Raw genomic sequence first — 22,683 nt, forward strand, 5'->3', positions numbered from 1 at the left:
TTTTTTTTTCTATTTTCCTCCTCTAAAACCTAGGTGTGTCTTATGGTCCGAAAAATACGGGTATAGAAATTATTTTAGAACATGTCTAAGAATCAAGTTCTAGCAATTATATTTTAAAGAGTGCTTTATACATTATGAAGCAGCTAAGCAGTTTTTGTTCTGTTCATCGTTCTTGTTTTCCTGTGGTCCACTGGAACTTTGACTAGGTCAGTGGTGGGTAGAGTTCATTGTCCTAAGTCAGGAACTCTCTCTTAGGAAGTGAATTGGAAGGCGAAAGGCAATTCGATAGCTCTGGTTGTGGGAAGTAATTTCAAATATGAGGAAGCCGTGTTAATTACAGAGAAGGTAACATCAGAGAATTGGATAGGCTCCCGGGCAGGAGCGGATAGAGCAGGTAAAGGATAAGGGGCATTAATAAGCTGCTGGAGTGTTAGTAATTCCATAGTCTTTATTGTGTGGGTGAGACGTGATCACTGAGGGAAAGAGCTAGCCTCTTGTCCTTGGCGTGCCCTCATTCCCTGTTGTAGGTGGGCGGCACAGTATGAACCTGAGGGTTGGACTTACGTTTACCAGAATCCTCAGGACATCTGTGAGTGCTAGAAGTTAACTTATGGATTGAGAGAAGAACACAGAATCTGCAGGGTAGAGATCTTGCTTATACTTTTTTCAGTTCCTATAGTCATATTAAATAGGTTTTCTGTCGGTTGACAACAGAAATGGTGAACTTCCTCTTTTGGTTATTAGGATCCTGGAGGACCCAGGGAGGACATGGGACATGGGACACGGAGTGGCTGTGGGGGCGCTTCCCAGTGGTCCCAGGTGCAGATGTCTTGTCTTCCTGGACCCGAATGCTCTGGAAGAAGGGGCTTCCCTGAAACGTAGCGGTGCCCCCTCCTCGCCCCGGGTGTTTGCGTTCTCCAGGCTAGATGGCACCGGGCGTGTGCACCCTCCTCTTCTGCACACACTCGCACAAAGACAGGGCTGGACCCTTACTTCTTCATGGGAAAGGACGTGCCGCCTGGGAAACTTCTTTGGGACTGTCATTTTGCCAATGTTGAAACTAACTTGAAAGTCAGTTTGGTTGTCCAAAGGTCTCCTTAATCAGGTAGTTAGAATATTTCATTCGATAAGCATTACTTGGCCTATCATTTCAAAAACTGTTGGAAGAACTTTTGAAATCAGTAATCGATAGATTAATTTCTACAGAACATTGCTTCATTTATTTGTGGGCTGCTCATGAGGTGAAGCTGCCTCGTTAAGAGCGTGGCATCTCTGTCCCAGACTCATGGTGACACCTGGCTCAAATACTAAGGTCTGGTCAGCAGGTCCCTTTGACAGACTCTGGGGAATTTGTACATTGATAACCGCATTTTAGAGGGAGGAAGGAAACTTTGGGAGAGAGGTGGAAGAAAGGAAAGATTTGAGTTCTTTTTCTCCCAGTTGCCTCTTCAAACTGCAGTTTCCCTCCTTGGTACCATGCAGTTCGTGCCGACATCCCCAGTTCTCCTGGCCTCTCGGGCCTACCTGGCACACACAAGATGCGCAGTCGTGAAAGCAGAGCATTATTCTTGTGCCTAATTAGTGTGCCCAGCATGTGCTCAGCACTTTATCTGCATCTCCAGGTGGCCTCACGACAGCTCAGGCCGTGGACAACAGAGCATGCGTGGGTGGATAAGGAAGCTGAGGCTGATGGCCTGAGGTTACACACCAAGTAAAAACCCCAGAGGGTGATGTTCAGTCCTTCTCTCATGTGACTTCACTGCTGTGTAAAATGCCCTTCTTTCTGAGTTACGTGCCCTGACTTTTGTGACACCACCACGCACCTAGCTCTGGCCACTTCCCCATTGCCTCCTTGGTGGACTCCACTTCGTCTTGCCATCCACTAAATCTTGGTATCCCTGCCTGTTCTTTGATTCTTGCAGTCTTGCACTGCACTCTTTTTCTGCAAGCTGGCATCTGTGCTTATAACTTGACTGACTGCATCTACATTGCTGAGTCCCGAGTCCTTCCTTCTGTTCCAGGTCGCTCACCGAGAGTCACACATGTGAATTCGGTCGTCTGTTTGGCATCTCTGCCTAAGTGTGCTCTTTACATTCAGCGTGTCCCAGGGAGAAGTTTTCCTCTTGTTTTCTTCTGGGATCCTGTGACTTCATAAGCGGCGGTACCATTTACCCAGTTTCCCACATCAGAAACTTGGTTTATCATCCTCACTGCCTAAAGTGCCTCATGTCTCGCATTCCATCACCAGATGTTACTGATTCTCTAGTCAGTTTGCCCCTCACCCCTGTTTTTACAGTGTCTGGTCTTTTATGGCGAGTTTGCTGCGTGAAGTTTTGTACGTGTGTGAGCTCTCTCTTTCTCCCCCTCCCTCCCCCAACCCACTCTTTTTTTTACTGAATGTCCCAGTCAAGTGTATGTAAGTTTTGCACTCTTCTAATGTGTTTTCTCTCTAGTAGCCCAAGAGATCTTTCTGAACTTGATCATGTTGCCTGCCTTTTTTATAACTTGACCGTCCAGTAGGGAGTAACTGCTCTCAGGAATAATGTAAAACTTCCCCTGCTCCATTCTGTCTTCTCATCTTTACCACTGTTCTGTGCTAGTTCTCGGAGTGTTCCCTTGCCCCGGCCTGGCACACAGTATCCCTTCTACTGCGTGTCCTTCTTTGACTTTCACATAGCCAACTCTTTCTGACCCCTCGCGGGCTTAGAACAGCCTCTGCTTTAATAGCCCTCCCTGACATCACGCAGTCTGTCTGCCAAGTGTGTCACCCATGTGCCCGTATAATACCGTGCACGGGGTCATTTCTCATAGCGTTTGCAGCTACGACCGTACCTTCTCTCCAAGTCTCAGATATAATACAACTCTCTTTTTTTCATTTCCACTCTATTTCATTCCCATAGGCCTTTCGCATTCAACCTTCCAAAACTCAACTCTTTTTTTTTTTTCTCCAGAACCAGCCATTCCTCCAGACTTTCCCGCCTCAGAAAATGGCAGCTGTACTATTTTCATGTCGTCAGGACAAACCAGAGTTGTCTTACGTTCCTTAATTGTTTCACAGCCCAGATCCGGCCCATCGAAAAGCCCTGCTGTTTCTGCCTTTCAAGCAAGTACTGTGTGTTTAAAGTCCGGCCACCTCTTCCTACTTCTGCTGCCACCGTAACTCATGCCGTCATCGCCTTTGCCCAGGTGACCGCTGCGGCCTGTTAACCGGCTTCCTGCTTCTCACTGGTTTCTTGCTCTTGCTTGTTCTCCCCAAATCTCTTCCTAGCGTGCCAGCCAGTGCTCCTTTCAGAAAGAAGGATATTCTCCTTCCTCTGCTCAAACCCTCCCCGCCTCTCTTAGAGGAGAGGCGGAAGGCCACACAGGGCCTCCATGGTCTGTCCCACCCTCACCCCCTCCTTCCTTCTGACCGCACCTCCCTCCACTCCCCTGCTCTTTTTAATTTCCTTCAGGTCTTTGTTCAGATGTCGCCTTCTCAGTGAATGGAGCCTTCCCTGGCCGTCCATCACAGAAGAGCTCACCTGCCCCCACCCTGCTCTGTTGTTGCCCGCAGCACTCACGGCCATCTGGCTAATGGCACACTTTCTTCTTGTTCTTCCCAACCACAATGTGAGCTCCACCAGGGCAGGGACTTGGCCTCTTGTTGACTGCTGTATCCCCAGCAGCTAGAGCAGCGCCTGGCTGCAAGGAGGTACTCAGCACATACTGGGTGACTTCGAAGTCGCAGTGGAGACAAGGACTTCGTTACAGACCTGCCAGTGCAAGTCCCGGCCCAGCACTGATGAGCATTTGGACTGCTTGCATTAGACCTCTTCCTAAACCTTGATTTCCTGCAATACAGGGATGTGTTAGTTCTAGAACTTCCTGGGTGGTTTGGGGAAGATTAAATAAAACAATCCATGTGAAGTGCTTAGCTGGGTAACTTGTCCACAGTAAACTAAACTGTACATTGAAAGCTGCTGTTGCTATTGATACTGCTGCTTATTCTTATCAGACTCCATTTAATTGCTTTTTACTTGTCTAGCCCCTTCACCAGATTTTTTAAATTCAGCTATATCTTAAACTCGCTGTTGCAATAATAATGACGACAATGTGGTTGCTGGAGCTGGGGGGTGGGGAGGAATTAGGGGAAGGTGGTCAAAGGTACAAGATTCTAGGTACAGAATGAATCACTTCTGAGGATGTGATGTAAAATAATGCTAGTGATAACAATACTAGTGATAATAACAGCAGCTACTTTCATCTGAGTGCTTCCTGAGGGCCAGGAAGTAGTCTGCAGTCAGTACTTTCCAGCAGCACTTGCTCCGGGAAAGGAAGTCCCGTGGCTACACAGTGGAAAGGTAGCCACTAGGTACGTGGGGCTACTGAGCACTTGAAACGTGGCAGTGTGGCTGAGGAACTGAATTATTAACTTGGCTTAATTTTAGCTAATTTAGATTTAAATAACTACATGTGGCTAGTAGCTACTGTATTTGGATTTCAAAGTTTTACGTTCTTTAAATGCACTAATTTCTTCAACATTGATGACGACCCTACGATTTGGGCAGAGGAAATCAAGATTCCGAGAGGTTAAGTAACTTGCCCAACATTACACAGCTAGTATGAGGTAGAATTGGGATTTAAAGGTTAAATCCCTTGGTAATCTGGTTTCAGGAGCTGTACTGGCACCTTCTGTGCTGTAGTCCCACAGGCAAAGGGCCAAGGTGACATGTCTGTGTTCTTGCTGCAAGGGAGGCTGAGAAAGCGAATTTGTGGTTCCCGTCAGTGAGGTATCATTCACAGGGTGGGTGTTCCCCAGATGTTGGGAAGGTGTGCAAAGATCTCGACTGGTGAGCTTGGCTGCTCAACCTCTGTAGCATCCGCTTTTCGTCCAGACTTAAATTTGCAAAATGACAACAACAAATGCTCCTACTAACCTTGCAGGTATCTCATAAAAGTGAAGAACATGCTCTCTCTTTCCACAAAAGGGAGGAAATGCAACATCATCTCAGTTGCTATTTCCAAGTCTAGGATATGTGGGCCATGCTTGTTACTTTCATTACTGTTCCGTAATGTCACTCTGTAACTGAATGAACCACCAATTCCCTTGTTATAAAATGGTGCCCGGGCTGGTGTAGCTCAGTGGATCTAGCGTGGGCCCGTGAACCAAAGGGTCGCTGGTTTGATTCCTGGTCAGGGCACATGCCTGAGTTGTGGGCCAGGCCCCCAGCATGGGGTGCGCAAGAGGCAACCACACATTGATGTTTCTCTCCCTCTCTTTCTCCTTCCCTTTCCCCATTCTCTAAAAATAAATAAATAAATAAAATCTTTCTTAAAAATGGTAGGAGAAAGGGAAAGGGAAAAATGGTTAAAGACACAAGTATGTGCATGTCAAACCAAGGACAAAATAAGAATGGATACTTCAGTCTCCGCTTTTGCTGTTGGTACGGAACACAGAGTTGGTACTTTTAATTCCCTCTCTCCACTATTCATGTTCTCTGAGCTCTCAGCCAACTCTGAGCCGATGCAGGTTTTTATCTGACTATATACCGCTTAGGCTTTCATTTTTGAGGTATCTGTTCTCCATGGCCCTGTCTGTATGGAGTTGTTTCTGACTTCCTTTGTCTTTTACCGGTAGACACGGAGGTATTCCTGGTTTCGGACACAAACCTCCCTTTTCTCACCCTGTTTACCCTTGATAAGGAAGATTCATTGCCCCAGCCAGTTCTGTAACCTCCCTTTTTGTCTGCCTGTTGAGTGTCGTGAGGAGCTCAAAATTGCTAGGTGGCAGCTTAAGCTTTCAAGTCAGTGGAGGCATTGTTGAGTCCCTTCGTGAAATCATTCTTCTCTTGGGCACTGAGACTGGTAAACCAGCAGAACTGGAGTTGCAGCCATGTGGAAAAATGCAAGTTGGTCATTAGGTATGAGGGGGAGGAGGAGACGTGTAGCTAATTCTACTTTTGTCCCTTGTTTCCAAAAAAGGCCCACGTGTTCTAGCTATGGGAGCAGCAATGTCATATATTACTCACTGGTTACCAGCACCCCGTGGGACATCACTCTAATCTCATGAGGTGGTGTCTCCCAGGTAGCACTGGAAGTGACTCTTCAGTAGATGACTCAGCAGTCTGAAAGGTCATCTTTCTGGATAATGGGGAGGGAGGGTACTTGGTAAGACCAGTCAGTCTCACCAACATCCACCTATTGCTGTACAGTTTTCATTGCAAAGTCTTGAGTGAGATCCCATAATGATAAATAAGACATTTACTAATTCTGTGGATGACAGGGGTGACAGGAGCATGGTGGACAGGAAAGTCAATTTCAAGTTCAAAATAAGTGTTTTTTCATTGAAGAACTAGCAGGTGACCCCTGAAGTTGGAGAATGTACGCTTGGAATCAAGTATGCTTTCCTAAGATTAAGATGGGGTCTAAAAGTTCATCCTGAGTTGTTATTTGGAAGCACATGCAAAGCAAAATTAAGTTGAAAGGGCGTTTGAATGAGTTGAAACCATCTGTCAGTGACTCAGTATGACCTTGGGCAAGATGCTTAACTGCTGTGAGCGGCCCACTCCTCACACCTGTAAAATTGGGATAGTGACTCGTGTGTGTGTGTGTGTGTACGGCTGTGGCCCACGCAGATGAAAGGTGCTGTGCAAGCGCAAAGTGTTTGTAAACAACAGCAGCCAGCCCCGTCCCACCGCCCCTCCCCACAGCCTGGCCTGTGTTTCAGTCGAACAGTGCTTGACAAGATTGCCTGTGACATGATGTCCTCAGTATTCACGCTGTGACATGTTCTCCTAGCATCCAATCCGTTTCCTTCCCTGCACTTGTCACAGTTGGCACAGGTTTGGTTCTTTGACTGTTTGGATCATTTTAGTTTCCTCCTCCAGACTCCAAAGCCCATGAGAAAGGCAGGGGCCAGGTTTGTCCGTGTGCATCGCATCTCCCGTGCCCACCACAGTGCCTGGGTGTGGCAGGCATTTGGGGAACATGTATCGAATGGATGAATAAACAAACAGTGCATGTGACTACGAATTCTGCCAAAACAAAGAGAAACTAGAGGCAGAATCAGCAGTGTGTCATTTCTGCCAGCCTCCCGAGCCCCCAATAAGGGAATCTGAATGCTGTGCTCTGTGTAAGGAGGTGACTCCTGTTTGCTGTGACCTTGCAGCGGGGACGTGCCGCGAGGAGTTTACTGGAGTGGTTTCCAACACATACGGGTTCCGTAACAGATGCGTGTAGATGGCAGGTGGCTTCTTTGAACTGCCATCTGTCCGTGGCCTGTTCTGCAGGAGTGGCCCGTTCGAACTCGACCTAGAGCACCCTCACACATGTTTAAGTTCACTCGTTCTCAGCGTGTTTCTTCTGAAAGGCTTGACGGGGAAAGATCTGCCCATGTCCGGTGGCCACGGCTCCCCAGTGGTGTGTCACAACACCTTGGCAAGCCGTGAAGCCCACTGGATGCGTCATAATGCTCAACAAGGAAGTGTTCTCCTCTCTGAAGTGTTTTGTCAGAGGTCAAACCAAATAATGGCACTGGGAAACTCAGTCAACTGTAGAGAATTGGGTCCACCAGGGTTCAGGGCCGATTGTGCAACGGGCAACAGAAACTGGCATGCGATGAAGGCTGTGAACCGTGCTGGCCATCGTTAGCACGTGTGACTTAAAAAAGTAAAATGAAATAAAACAGGGCAAAGGCAGGATAGTAAACTCTGTAGAAAATGCAATGTGTCTCCATATGTAAGTGCATGCAATTAGGTTAGAGCCACTGGAAGCATAATGATTCTTAGCCTGGACTTGCCTTTCAATAAAAACTTTACCAAGCTTTTTGCCGTGTGAAGGTGGAGCCAGCGTTGGCCTATATAAGTTTACCCTGTGCATGACCAGTTAGGTTGGTGGTGTGTCATAGGTCTGGGCCAGCTTCCCAAGTGTCTCAGTGCCTGGTGCTCAACTGGGACTCAGTACCTATTTGCTGAATAAATGCTCTAGGACCCGCTGAGGCAATTTCTTCTGGATTCCCATCATGAAAGCTGTTCCTGGAGTCATAGTCAAGGTGCCTATGACTTAGAACTTGGAATACTCAGTGCACTGAGCAGGACACAAAGCCAAAAAGGCTCATCACGGTTATGTACCCGTAATAAACTTCTGAAGGCTGTGTGATTTCTGAAGTGTAAATCATCAGGTATGTGTTATTTTGGGAACCAAACATCTAACAGCGGCTCTTTTGGAGAGAGTAAATTCATCTGAGTCTTGGTTCAGTTACAGGAATGACTGATTTTCTACTAGATTCTCACATGATTCAGAAGTGTGTGAATGACTCAGCCCACTAATATCCTTCGCACCTGCGATCTCCCTGCCCGGTGAGATGGTGGCTATAAGGCAATAATGATAATTGAAGGAGGAGACCTTGACTTTGCCCTGTGGCAATAAAATGACACACTTTGTGTAATTGCTTATGTATACAGCCTTGTTTGAAAGAAACAAGCCGTATTATCACCATCATCATATAAATATTTAAAATCTTAGGTTCAAGTGCATTGGAAATAATATGTAGTTTCACTGTGGGTAAAGACCGAGTTCTGCCTTTTGTTTCTGCCATTATCTTTCACTCCTAAAAGCAACCAAGCTCTGCTCATAGGACGGGGCCACTGGAGGCCGGCCTTGGTGGCTGGCAGTCAGCTCGTGGACTGGGCTCCCCTTGCTGACACGAGAGAAATGTCGGCCTCAGGAGTGTTCGGTCCAGTTGAGTGTAGCTAACCATTTTCAAGTGATTTTGAGCTGGAGCTGAGCGGTTGGAGAATTCTTGGAACTCTGGGGGTTTTGTGTGTTTTTTCCCGTCACTGCCCCGTCTTCCTGAAACGATTCACTAAGCAAAGACCTGGGCATTTCGGAGTCAGCACCCGGTGCACGCCTCTGCTCCCGCTCAAGCCCCCTGGGACCCAGGCACCACGTCCAGGGACCCTTCTCAGTCCTCACTTAGCTTGACTCCTTTGCAGCATTTGGCAGATCTTGACATTTTTCTCCTAGACTTGTGGACACTTTATTCTGGTTGTCTTTTTCACTTATGTACTTTTTCTTTTTAGGTCCTTCCAGCTGCTTCATCAATGTGGTAGTCTCCCGAGTTCTATTCTTGGTTCTTTTTTTGGTTTCTGTGTATTTGGTCCCCTTGGTAATCCCATTTATTTCCGAGGTTTCCATCGAAATCCAGACTGCTTTCTTCCACGTGGGTGTTTCCGTGTGGGTCTGCTGAGCTGCAGACCCGGATACCCAGGCTCCCTGGAGACGCACCAGATGCTGACAGCGGCGCCCGCTGCTCCTTGCCGGCCCCTCTGTGCCCGGCAGCTCGGGGCCTCTCGGCTTCTCGGGGGGGTGGGGGGGGAGACGAACGCTCCTTTCCGTTTGCAAGTGAGAAAGCGAAGGTTAGATGCGTTTAGTGACTTTTCTTAGGTCATCCAGTTAGCAGCAGAGTCTTGTTCTTCATCTCGAGTCTGAAGTCCGAGTTTTTTAATCATAAACACTTTGGAGGAGCATGTCAAAATGGAATCCTTTGCTTTCCTCTCTCCCCCAACCCCGCACAACCTTGTCCCGTTACCCTCTGTCTTGCTTTCAAGAGCCACATTTCATCCCTCAAGTAGAAAGAAGTCTGGACATTGCACTAGACCCTCCTACCTGCCCCTGCCCCACCCCTGCCAAATACTGTGGATCATGAGAGTACTTTTATTTTTATGTCCAAAACATGTTCTTTGCATTAAACAGAGTTTGAAATTCGTGGCCTGTAGGCTGATGTAGTGTCCGGACTATACATCACTTTGAAAACCAGAAAATGTCTCCCAGCAGCCTGGATTTCTAACGTTTCTTTAAAAGCGAGGCTTGCCGTCTCACCAGGCTGCCTCGCCAGAGCTGTGCGGCAGCTTCCTCTCACCCAGGGCCCGCACGTCTGCTCAGCACAGGCCTCACCGCTTCCTGTTGCCCCTGGGGGCTTTCTCAGGTCCTCGCTCGCCCAGCCTTGGAGGCACTCAGGACCCTGGCACGGGCGAGCGTGCTTTGCCAGCGGGTCGCCCGCTTCCTTCTCCAGGCTCTGCCCCAGTGCTTGAGTGACTTTCTCAGTTGACGTCTGGTAGTTGCTTTCCCTTAGTGCTTAGATTTGTTTCCCCAGTGGCCTCCTCTTCTCGGTCCACAAACATGTTACAGGTTCTGTGCTCAGGTTGGAAGGAAAAGAGTAAAATTTTCTTAACATTACTGTGTGCCAGCGTTAAACACAAACGTGACTTAATTGAGTCTTCACAATGTTGAAGTTGGCATTGCTGCTGCCCAATTCAGAGGAGAGAGAAATCCAAGACCTAGGAGCACTGTCCTGACCTAAGAGCCATGCGTAGGGTGGACCAAAGTCTGTCTGACCCTGAGGTCCATGTTCTCTCCCCTCCATCCTGTGAACTTCACTTCAAGCCCCTCTCTGCAAATAAGCTAGTATCTTTAGCTCTCTCTTGCCCACGATCTACTTCCTGTTTCTCTCCTCTTCCTTTGCCACCAGAATGCATTCGTCTGTTCACACAGAGCTCCCTTCCTCTCTCTGCTCCTCTCCGGCAGCCGACCTTCGCCTCCCCGCCACTCCCTCGTGCGCCAGCCTCCTTGGAGCACCTCCTGCGCGGCAGGCAGCGGACCGGACACCAGTGGGACGGTGCCCGCCCGAGAGCAGCCTCGCAGGCTGCTGGGCCGAGACGGATGGATAGTTTCAGTGCACGGCACCGAGTGCACGGCACCGAGTGCCCGGCCTTTACATCCAGCGCTCTCTCTTGAGACCTTCTGTGACTTGGGCTGTCTTGTGTCATTCCTCCCAAAGGACAAGCATCGCCTGTACGGAAACGTTCTCTTTTCCTCTCTTCCGTGGCATTCCTCGCTCTCGGCTTTCTGCTTGGCTTCTTTTAGAGTTCCCTTCACATGTGTCTTCTCTTTCTTCCCACGTTCTCAGGTTAAATGTCTTTCCAGCCACTTACTCCATCTCTCTCTCCACTTAGACGTTCAACAGAAATTCAGGATTGCCCCCTTCTTTCCCAAACGAATGCTATTTAACTAGTAGTCTGTATTAAATATCGAATATCTTAGAGTCATTATATTTTAACCACAGTAATCATTTTTTAAAATATCCTTATAGTGTCATTACTTTACTCCTTGAAACCTTTGAGTGTCTTTTCTGCCGCCTCTCAGATCAGGGCCCGCTCCCTAGCCTGGCCCCCAGAGCTATTCATACCCGCTCCCAGTCGGCGTCTCTGGCCTTCTCTCCTGCCCGGCTGTGCGCTTAGTGCACCGAGGGCACTCACCGAGCACTGGATGGGGGAGTGCGTGGTCCTAAAGCCTCAACCTTTTCTCTCCGAAGGGCGGTATGAAATTCTCCTCATGTAGGCGTGATATCTGAAAGTTTACTCCTCAGCCGTTTCTATCATTTTTAAATGACAATAATATAAAAATGAACCATCTATAAGCCGATTTAAGGACTTTTTAAAAAAAATGCATTAACCCAGTGTACTGGGGTGGGGGACCCAAAAAACCCAGAATTTATTTATAAAAAATTGAGTGTTTATTCTTACATGTTTAAACTTCATTGCCTTCAAAGCATTCTCCATTTCATGCCATACACCTACCCAGACTTTTTTTCATGCTCAATAAAGCTCTGCTCAAAACAGTTTTTGAACTTGCTGATTTTGATGCCTTTTAGTGCTTCTGTGATTTTTTGTTATTCCTCTTCCACATGGGCAAAATGTTTCCCTTTGAGGACTTTTTTCGTCCAGGAATACAACAAAATATGTGGCTCAGGGCCTGATCAGGTGACTAGGGAGGGTGGGGCACAGGTGTCATGCTGTTTTGGTCAAAAACTGCTGAACACTCAGTGAGCAGTGGGCAGGTGCACTGGTAAATCACCCATCACGAAATGGGCAAGTGGGTGGGAAGAGTCTTCAAACAAATTCATTGAACTAGAACACAGCCTCTCACAACAACGCCTGTTGTTGCACTGATACAGATGGGGTCCTGGAACACTAGTCTAGCGCGGGAATCCTGTCCTGGAAGGGGTCTGCCCTCCAGAAGAGAATCTAATTTTTTAGGGGGTTCCCCCCTCACATGTGCTGAATTGTGTCGTGTCCCCCCCCCCCCCCGCCCCCGCCAAATTCTTGTGTTGAAGACCTAATCCCTGGCACCTCAGACAGGGTTTTTTAAAAGGTCATTAAGTTGAGATAAAGTTATCGGGATGAGCCCTAACCCACTGTGACTAGTGCCCTTACGAGAAGAGGGGGCTTGAACAGACACACAGCAGGAAGACCACGTGAAGACACAGGAAGAAGATGGCCATCTTGAAGCCCAAGGGAGAGGCCTCGGAACAAACCAGCCCTGCTGGCCTCAGCTTCGTCTCAGACTTGTAGCCTCCAGCGAGCAAATGATTTCTGTTATTACAGCCACACTGTCTGTGGCTCCCTGACAGCCTTAGCAAACTAATACTCCTAGTGCCTTTTCACTCAACGAGGGTTTAGGCCCGTACCTAGGGGCTTTATCCTTAGGAAAGGGCTGGACCTAGGACCCACTAGATCCTCTCCTCCCATCTCAGAAGTTTTTGAGGTATTTTAAATTTGTCCTAGGAAAAGAGGGCCATCCTTCCCTTTTTTCAGACTAGGTAACACTCGCGATCAGCTCCCAACGAATGGCTTTTTCATTTCCCTTTTGGGGTTATGTATCTGTTTCTCTTGAAGATACAAACGAAACAAGAAACCATTAAAGTTACGGTTAATCCCCATTTACTGCATTGATTTAAAGACATAATGACTTAGAAATTTTCCAGGCTCTCGTTTTATTAGCCGGAGTACAGTGAGTTCTCTCTGCAATGGTAGCTGCGCCAACTGTAGCATCAGATTTCCAGAGGCGGTATGTGGTGCCATGAATTTATATGTTTTACAGCATACCTCTCTTGGGGTTCTGGCCCTGGGGGGAAGTACTTTGAGCGCTAAAATTTGGTTTATTCAGGTTTTCTCAGTCGTATTTCAGGTTCCATGTTGTCAACCTCAAATGCCTTACCCTCCACCCCTCCTCTCCCTCCTCCATCCAGACCCTCAGCAGTGGTTGTAGGGGAACTTGGAGGACTGTGTCGAGTGGGCTGGAGACTATGTTGGAAAAGAACATTTCCATCACTGACCACCTACCCAGATCAGCTATTCTCTGATCACCCTGGATTAAGTAATTTCAGACTCATTAGAGACCTTGAGAGGGTTCATTTGCACGCCTTCCTATAATATTACCATTAATATCTCAGGTGAGTGTGAGTTGATTTTATCTTATCAGTCCAGAAAAACACTGTACTTTCTTTCTAAGAACTAAGATTTATTTCCTGTATCTACCCTGAGCCCTTTGTGCTATGATCTTGAACTTGTTTCACCTTGTTCTATCTGGTGTAGGGTTAGAGGGTAGCTAGTCACCATGTATCATAGCTCTTATTCTTGAGACGTAAGGCATTATTAATTTGCCATTCTGCCTTCTCTTCTAAACTGAGCTCTGTTGGTTTTTTAGCCTCACAGGACTGATTTAAAAGTTTTAATAGTGTGTAAGACTTGTTAAAGCCTCTCCGCGGTTTTCATAACTCTCTCTGGCGGTGGACCCCGCGTTGGTTGAGTTTCATCAGTGTAGTGAGAGCACAACCAGGTCCTTCTCTCTGTGCTGTAAGTGTAAAGTTAGGCATCTGGTTTTATGCTTAATTTTCATTTTTGATTTAGCCAATTAAAATGCATAGCAATTAAGCAAAAGATTATATGATTTTTTTTTCTTTATGACAAAAGGTAATCGAGCAGATTTATTGCAGATAATCTTTGGACTTCACATGCGTCGGTACTCAGAATCGGAGAGATCAGAGATATATCTCTCCCGCTGACTAGAGTCAATACCAAGATTTTTTCTTTATAAGATTTTCTTTATTTTTAGGGAGAGGGGAAGGGAAGGAGAAAGAGAGGGAGAGATATTAATGTGTGGTTGCCTGTTGCACGCCCCCTACTGGTGACCTGGCCCGCAACCCAAGCATGTGCCCTGACTGGAATGGAACCCGCAACCTTTTGGTTCGCAGCCCTGCTCGATCCACTGAGCTACACTAGCCAGGGAAATACCAAGAATTTTTTATATCTATCTTAGAGTCTTAGCATTGCCTCTAACTGATTGGATAATAGTAGGTAAGTAATTTAACTTCTTTTTATGTCATTTTATTGATTTATGAAATTGGAGAAGGTAGATATCAATATTAGATGATCCCTGAGTTGTCTTCCAGTTCAGAAATTGTATTTTATACCCACCTAATAATTATTAACAGTTGATAAATTGTGGGTTTCAATGGATAAGTATATTTGGAGCAAATCAGATTAACTACTTTGAAATATATTGAGTACATATATATATTGAACACCACCTACTATGTGCTGGGTGCTGGCAACACAGCGATACATCAGACAGTTTTCAAAGAGTTTACATTTTATTAGGGAAAAGAAACGTAAGAGTAAGTGCAGTGGGATTTTACTGGGACTGTGGAAGAAATCCGGGGCATGTCAGGGCACAGGGAGAGTTTGGCGAATTTTGCTTGATGGCGGGAGCATCAGGAAAAGGCCAGTGATTCACGGGACCCATCACGAAGGCCTGGAGGAGAGCCAATGACCAGCGGTGGCGGGGCCAGCAGCTGATCGTAGTGGATACAGTTGGAGCATGGGGGAGTAGGAGCAGTGGGTGGCAGGTGGTTTTTTCTGTGTGGGGAGCTAGACATAAAGAGGGAGTGGCTGAGGGGAGTGGGCAGGGATTTAAAAGGTTCTTTGTTTTTAAATATGTGTGTGAAGAGCCAGTTTAAAGGTTTTGAGGGGGAAAGGCTTATAGAGAGGGAAAGTTGGTTCTGAAGGAGATGGAGAAGGGGGAATTCAGAATGAACTTAAAAGCAAGGTTGGGGGTAGACAGGGGGAGATGTAGCTGAGCAGACCTGTGGTAAAGCCGCCATAGCCAGTCAGCAATTGTGGCATCTAGCACGTAGGTGAATGGTGAACTGCGGTTCTTTCAGCTTTTCCGCGTGTTCAAAAAATGTATGATAAAATGTTGGGAGGAAAACAAGAACATAGATTGAGATTAGCTTTCAACAGGATAGGGGACACTTATTCCTTGTGGCAGCAGATGGTGAAGTTCAAGGTTAGAGTCTCAACATCCTTTGTGAAGTCAGAGCCACTCACTGGCCTGCTGACACAGCGGGCCAGAGAGGGAGCAGTGAGAACGGAGGGAGGAGTAACCACAGGGGGCATGGGGGAGGGGCTGAGCAGACCCGGGTTAAAGGGAGCCGTGGTGATGCTCGGGTTCTGGGGAGGAGGGGCCACAGGAACCGGGCAGTGGGCCTTTTCTGTCCACAGTTGTCAGGAGATGGCAGGTGAGCAGGGCACAAGGGAACACAACTCAGCCACCAGAAAAGATGAAAGACTGCCATCTGTGACAACGTGGATGGATCTCGAGAGTACCATGCTAATACGCAAATTAAGTCAGACAGAAAAAGACAAGAACCGTATGATTTCACTCATTGGGATATAAAACAGAAGGCAACAAATGAGCAAACCAAACAAACACACACTCATTGACACAGACAACAGTAAGGTGGTTACCCAAGGGGAAGCAGTGTGGGAGGAGCTTGAACAGGGGGAAGGGGGTCAAGTATATGGTAATGGAAGGAAACTGAACTTGGGTGATGGGGGCAATATACAGGTGACGTATTATAAAATTGTACACTCGAAACATAATCTCATTAACCAGTGTCACCCCAATAAATTTAACAAAAAAAAAAGAAAGAAAGAAAGAAAGAAAGAAAGAAAGAAAGAAAGAAAGAAAGAAAAGAAGAAAGCAATGAGTAGATGGGGTGATTGGTTTCTTCCATTGTTTCCCAACAATCCGTTCTGGAAACAAGTCCCAAACCCCCTTTGGTTCTATATTGAGGGGATTCTGTTTATATTTTTATTTGAATGAAATGAGTTAAAAATAATATTACAAAACTGAGTTATTGTTAACACTTAACTAAGATAATTTTATTGTCTTTGTCAGGTAAAAGAAGAACGTCCAGAAAATATACCAGATCTGAAATTATTAGTGGAGATGAAGTTCTTGGCTTTACAGAATAAGAATTCTGATGCAGACTTTCAAAATAATGAAAAATTTGTACAATTCAAACAACAGCTGAAAGAACTGAAGAAGCAATGTAAGTCAGCATGCTTTGCTTTGCTCTGGCTTTTTGAAATTAGGACCTGACTTGATGAGTAGTCCCAGAAACCTGATTTTATAAAGTTTGCTTATTTGCTTGGCTTGAGCCTCTTTCTAAATGGCTTTTTATTGTTGCTGCAGTTCTGTGTTTTGTCTCACTTTTGGTTCAGATCCGCCTGTCCATTTCTGAAAGCCAACAGCTTCCACAAAGTGCTAAGAAAATTTACACTGTGTTTTCCCCAGCTGAGGAGGGGAATTGGGGGAAGAAAAACCCTGAAAACTATTTTATTAAAATAGCAAGGGTGTTTTTGAAATTTTAAACTGCTGTGCCAAGCTTTAAAATAACTCTTCTTTGATTCTAGTGTGGTTGCTTTGGAATAGTAGAAACAGTGTTTACTTAGACTGTTTTTTTCTTCTCAAATATGGACTGAAATTCTCTTGATCCCTTCTATCTTTGTGGTAGTATAAATTCCATGTGATTGTGAAATTTGTTGCCTTCCTAGTCAACTTTAGTATACTCAAGTTTTTTTCATTAACATAATTTTGATTTAAAAATGAAAATGGGAAAAATGATTTATTATATTAAAAAATACTCTAGACATTATTTGTCAGAAATAGTACATCTTTTCTACATACTGAAGTATACATATCCTTATTTTCTTTTTTCTATGTAATTCCCACAACAGTTTTGTGCAATTTGATTGTTTTTACCTTAGCATCAGTGGTAATATTTACTTTTCTGTTTAAGGATCTTTTATTGCTTAAAAGAATTAAATAGTGAAACAAGTAACTATTTTTTAAAACTTAAGTATCACATCAGCGTCATTTGCATACACAGAGAACAAGAGGAATGTTGTAAATCTGACATACAGATTTATTTATAACTTTGTTCTAAGTATAGGAATTCATATTTTGAATGAAATAGGCTTTCTTTTAAATATGAGCATTTTCTTTAAATTGGTGCTGAGATCTCAAAAAATAACTGAGGAAGCTGCCTTTTGTCTATTTTACAAATTAAGTTTCACAATTTGGAATGTTTTGCAATCATGGTGAGACTTTTGCTATTACTGTAGATTTAAACAGTAAGCATTTCCCCCACATTTTAGGTCTGTTCTCTGTTTTTCACTGAACATCACAGCTACCAAAATCTTTCTGATGTAATTTGCACTGTTGCCCCAAATGGGCAGTAATCACCCACAGAGTCAATAACTTGCCAGGGGCTTTCTGGTCTTAAGGATGCTAGTGAATCTGTTTTGGTGGTGTTCAAAATACCTACAAACGTGTCTCACGTTACTAGTTGGAGCCAGAATCACGAATTATGGCAGATTTAGTATCTGATCATAATTCATGGTATTTTTTAGATATTTTATAATGCAGATTGGAGGATAAATATCCAAAAATGGAAATTTACTTTTTTGTTTTTACTAAGTTACTATTCCATAAGAGGAAACTATAAAAGTTTTTAGAGTCATGCACCCTTGGGGAAACACATTCCAGTTAATAATATATAATCAACAGAATCATAAATGTTGAAAAGCATAGCTGTTGCATAATTCTCTCTAAAATTGGAGATTTGGGGTAGAAGTCCCCAGGCAAGCAGTACACATCCTCTGGATAGATAGTTAAACCTTATGATGAAGTAAATTTATATTGAAAGAAATACTTCCTTATGTAAGATTCCCCTATATAGTAACACTGGAAATAAGACAACTTTTCCTTTTATTTCTTCTAAAACATTCTTTTAAAAAGTTTTTCGATCACAATAACAGAACAAGCAAGATATTAATCATCTCTTAAAGATGTGTACCCCTCAGTTGCAAAGTATAATTGACGGTGCCTTCCTGCTGGCGCTGCCGTCGATGAAACCCGCACCAGGTCTCGTGGGCATTAGTTCTTCAGAGTCGATGCCGCTGTGGGGAGGCCAACTGGCGTCTGGTCCCCACGGTTTCTGGGGAACTAAGTCGGGGGGACTCCATTTCATAAAGGAGCCAGTGCAATCTGTTTGTTTTGAGCTGTGTTCCCATGGAGGCAAGGAATTACAATAATTTCTTTTCTAAGATTTGAAAACACAAGCCAAGGAGAGATAGATGCATTAAGCTGCCCATTCTGGCAAAGTAAAGGCTGAGGCGTTCTTGTGGTCTGCCCATTTCTGAAGGTCCTTTCACGAAGACTACCGCCGCGTCTTCACCAGCTTGATTACGCAAGAACGTAAATTGCATGGGATTAAATTTTACCGAGTCAGGATCTAATCGGAGAAATGCCGGGGAGCTCTTAGGTGGGCAGGGTGAAGTTGCAGACGGAAATCAGGAAATCAGGTGGTCGGACGGGTGGGCCTGGGGAAGTGCCCCTCGGGCCGCCACGGGCCCCCACACCGGCAGGGGTGAGTCAGCCAGCTGCAGTCAGCAGTTAGTTCTCACACCGGCTGGGCTCAAGATCCCTCTACAGTCTTAGCATTTCTGAGGACTCCCAGGGAGCTGTGGTCGACATGGGTTATATAGCTATTGGCATTTATCTTATCAGAAATCAAAACTGAGGAATTAAAAAATAGGAGTCCATTTAAAAAAAAAATCAATGATAAACCCATTACATGTTAACATAAACGGCATTATGAATATCTGAAATATAATGATATATTTTCTAAACATAAGGAATTAGTGAGAAGAGTGACATTGTTTTAGATTTTTGCAAATCTCCTCAATTTCTGGCTTAACAGAAGGCAGCTGGATCCTTGTATTCGCTTCTTTATTCAGTCTCTTGTCACACATGATGCGGAGAGTCTGGCCACACCTGCAGTTAGTGAGACCTGCTGAAAGGACCTTGCAGACCACCAGAAATTCTCACTTTGAAAACCTCAGAGCCGGGCCAGGGGTCAGTAAACTGTGGCCTGTGGGCCAGATCCAGCCTGTGGACTCAGAATGGTCTTCATAATTTTCAATTTTGGGGGAAAATCAAGAGAAGCATCATTTTTTTGTGATGTGTGCAGACCGTATAAAGTTAAGATTTTAGTGTCCATCAGTGGAATCGCACTGGGTGTAGATGTGTGTTTACCACCCTACTGTCTGTGGTGCTTTGCCCTGTAACGGCCGAGTCGAGTGCTGCGTCAGAGACCACCTGACCGACCCACAGGGCTTATGGTGCTTGTTTCCTGGCCCCCTCCATAAAAAGTTTACTCACCCCCCGGTCTAAACTGTAATCAGAAACAAGAGCAGTTGTCGTTTTTTTTTTAAACCTGAGGTTTTCCCATAAATGCCATACATTTGTCTCAGGTACGTTCAGAACACTTGGAGTGCCTACTAGATAGGAATCGTTGCAGTTGATGTTCTGAGAGAGATGACAGGCAGCGTCCTGGTACTTGCAGAAAACAATAACATATGCAAACACGAATTAATGTGAGAACTGTCAATCAGAAATATCAAGTCAAAAGCAAAGAAAGTGTATCAGAAATAAATGCAATACAGTGTGGTGGAGAGAGTCAGGGCAGGAAAGCAGATTTCATCTGGGCGGCCCCCTGCCGGTCACTTGGTAGGGGCTGCCTGGAGCTGCACGTCTTGGTAGGGGCTGCCTGGAGCTGTACGTCTGAGAAGGTGCTGGGGCTGGGTTCAGGCCCAGCAGGAGCAGGCACGCGTGGGAAGGAGGCAGTGCAGGTAGCGAGTGGTTACCAGGCCTAGAATGCAAACGATACAGATACACTGTGCTCCTTTGTAGGTGTGATTACTCTAAAGGTGACATCCTCCAGTAGCACACAGTATTTTTTAGTAGTTACTTATGTCTCTTGGATATTACCAGGCATTGGACCCAGCCTCTTTGAACAGATCATTTGATTCCTGGGCACCAAGTGTCCTGCATATTTCAGCCATGATGTCTTCCCAGTTTACTTCTTAGGATTGTTACCAAGGCAGGCGTAAGTTCTTAACTCATCTCTACATTCCTTTGTTCCTCACATAACCAGAGCTCAGCTTGTATTTACAGAACAGAATTATTAGCTAGATAAAGAAGGTCAGAACCTACTTTAAGGCAGTCTGATGCTGAAACTCCTTTTCCCTTCAATGGCGTGTCATCCGTGAAGAAGAGAGGAAGAAGAGGAAGAAAATTAGCACTTACAGGGTTGGGATCTAAAATCAGCAGCAAAGGCCAACAACTTATGTTGTCTTTGAAAATCCTTTAAATTACTCAAAAAAGTGAACATACATGATTTTGTGTTATAACCCTTTTTACAGTGATACGTTGGTGCAAATGTACAGTGCCTGTGGTAATATGCAGTATAATAACGTAGTAGCATCTTGCTCAGGAATTGAGTATGGCTCCCTTAAATGTGACTGCTTAGAACACGTAACCAAGTTTATGAAAAATTAGGTTTGCTGCCTCTTCCGTAGACAGTTTTATCATCTCTGTGGCTCTCAGTTGGTCCTCATTTTATTCCTGACGTTGATGAAGCCCTCGCCATTTCCTTGCTGGAAGATCATTAATTATTGGGAAATGCTAAAAATCATAAATTTCACAACAGAGATGGACTTTTTCAGGCTGGATCGCATCCCTGGCCTGAGGACTGATGCTCTAACTGAGTGAAATCTCTGTCTCATGCAGATTTTGTATTCTTTGTGTAATTGTTTGCCTCCCTCTTCCTCCTCCCGGAGTCAGCATCTGTCTGACCCTTTTTCTGTGTCTCTTGTCTCCCTCCTGCTTTCTTCAGGTGTTCTACCCCATATAGTTTTTCTTTCCCGCGTGTCTTTATTTATATCAGGGAAGCTAAACGGCGCCGTTCGGAGAAGTGAAGCGATACTGCCAAGGTTACGAGGCCGGTAACCAGGAGACGGGAGGTTCCAGGGGTGGAGAGGGGCATCAGGGGAGTCGTCACTGTCCTCCCTCCTCTGTTCTGCTGAGCTGTTAGTTTCCAGAAATGTCTACATTTTAAAGTAAATGAATAATTGAATTAATTTATTTCAAAAAATAATTGAATTAGTGATGAGAAAAGACTAATGCAAATTAGATGGACTCTCTCGTGTTGGAATTTCAGTCAAGGCCTTTCCGTGGCGAGAAGTGAGCTTTTCTACGTGCCCTTTATAATGAGCTGTAAAGACGCCTGTCTCCTCGGCCTTCACCTCAGGTTTGCCCCAGTCCTTTTGGAAAGCACTAGTAATCAAACGATCGCCAGGCTTCGTACGGTGCCTCGTGCCTGTGGTGCCTCATGAATGCCCGGTGGCTTAGTGAGTCACTACAGGCAGCGCTTGTCTGCGTGCCCACCGGGGCACAGGGTGCGGTCCTTACATCCTGTGCATGCGTTGCTGTTGATTTCTCACAACCCTGCGACTCTTGAGTAGTGAACCGTGTGTTCCGGTCTCCCCCAGATCCGCACTGATGTGCTCTGAGGACACGGAGAGAATCTCTCACGTGGTCGCTTCTGTTCGGAGAGTGGGTAGTGGGAATCCTACCAGACATCCTGTAGTAGTTTCTTTGTGCTTCGTCTCGCCTTTGAAAAACACGTAGTCTCCTTTGATAGATAAAGAAGTGAGACTCATTAAAGATAAGTGATTTGCTCAAGGTCACGCAGTAAATAGAAGGAGACTTACAACGGGTCCTCCTTTCTCAGATCCTGTGGTTTTGGCAAACCGAAAAATTCAGATCCTGTGGTTTTAGCAAACCAAAAAATTCAATAAATAGTACCTAGGAAAGTCACTTCCTGTGTGATTAGTTGCTATGTTGTGTCAGACAGGGATGGGATATTTATTGCACTGCACGTCTAGAACAGATCCCATGAAATCTGTCTGAAACATAGCAGCAGTAATCCCCCCCACACAGAGCATCTCTCTTCTCTTCCAGACATCCACGTGCAGGAGAGGAATGCGTGAAGAGTGCAGGCTCTGTTCTTAGCAAACTGCATCGCGGAGGGGACATATTTACCCTCTGTCTCATCGTCAGGAGGTCACAGGGATAACAGATACATTCCTGGGGAAAGGGGAAGCTTCAGAATGAGAGGTGGCTATAATTAAAGTTATTAGGAAAGAAAGGTTCAGTTATCAAGGGAGAAGTGAGTCAGCTGCAGGTTCGGACGCACCCTGGGAGCCGTGGACGCGCCATGGGGACTGACTTTGAGAGGGTGTGATGCCGTCCGTGCTCAGAAGGCAGCCTGAACCCAGAATAGGAGGCCCGACCCCAGTGTCCTGCAGACGGTCTGCATCGTACTTAAGAAAATAATTGTCTTGCCAAGTCACTAATTTCCAGCCTTGGGAGGGTTTAAGTTTCATCGTTGTTGTATGTATATTGTGGGTGCCTCTTCGTAGTTGATACCTGCCCCCCCCCCTCCCCCCCGTTTCCAGCCCCTGGCAACCAGTGTTTCGTATTTTTCTCCATAGTTGTTACTTTTCCATAATGTTGCATGCGTGGAATCATAGAGCATGTAGACTCTCAGGTGGCTTCTTTCACTGGACAGAACGCTTTTGAGATTCGTCCGTAGTGCTGCTGATGTCCTCG

At 45.5% G+C, this 22,683-nt stretch overlaps 1 protein-coding gene across 3 annotated transcripts in view; it reads left to right on the forward strand.

Moving 5' to 3' along the window:
* NSMCE2 (NSE2 (MMS21) homolog, SMC5-SMC6 complex SUMO ligase) overlaps positions 1 to 22,683 on the forward strand; it is a 202,575-nt gene that overhangs the window by 59,984 nt on the left and 119,908 nt on the right. For all 3 annotated transcript variants that reach the window (XM_045861062.1, XM_045861063.1, XM_045861064.1), the window contains exon 4: positions 16,060 to 16,213. In XM_045861062.1, coding sequence (XP_045717018.1) covers positions 16,060 to 16,213 — 154 coding nt within the window. The remainder of the gene's footprint in view (positions 1 to 16,059; positions 16,214 to 22,683) is intronic.

The sequence above is a fragment of the Phyllostomus hastatus genome, unplaced genomic scaffold, assembly GCF_019186645.2.
Source record: "Phyllostomus hastatus isolate PE091 unplaced genomic scaffold, TTU_PhHast_1.1 phas_scaffold_21, whole genome shotgun sequence".
Classification (NCBI taxonomy): Eukaryota; Metazoa; Chordata; class Mammalia; order Chiroptera; family Phyllostomidae; genus Phyllostomus; species Phyllostomus hastatus.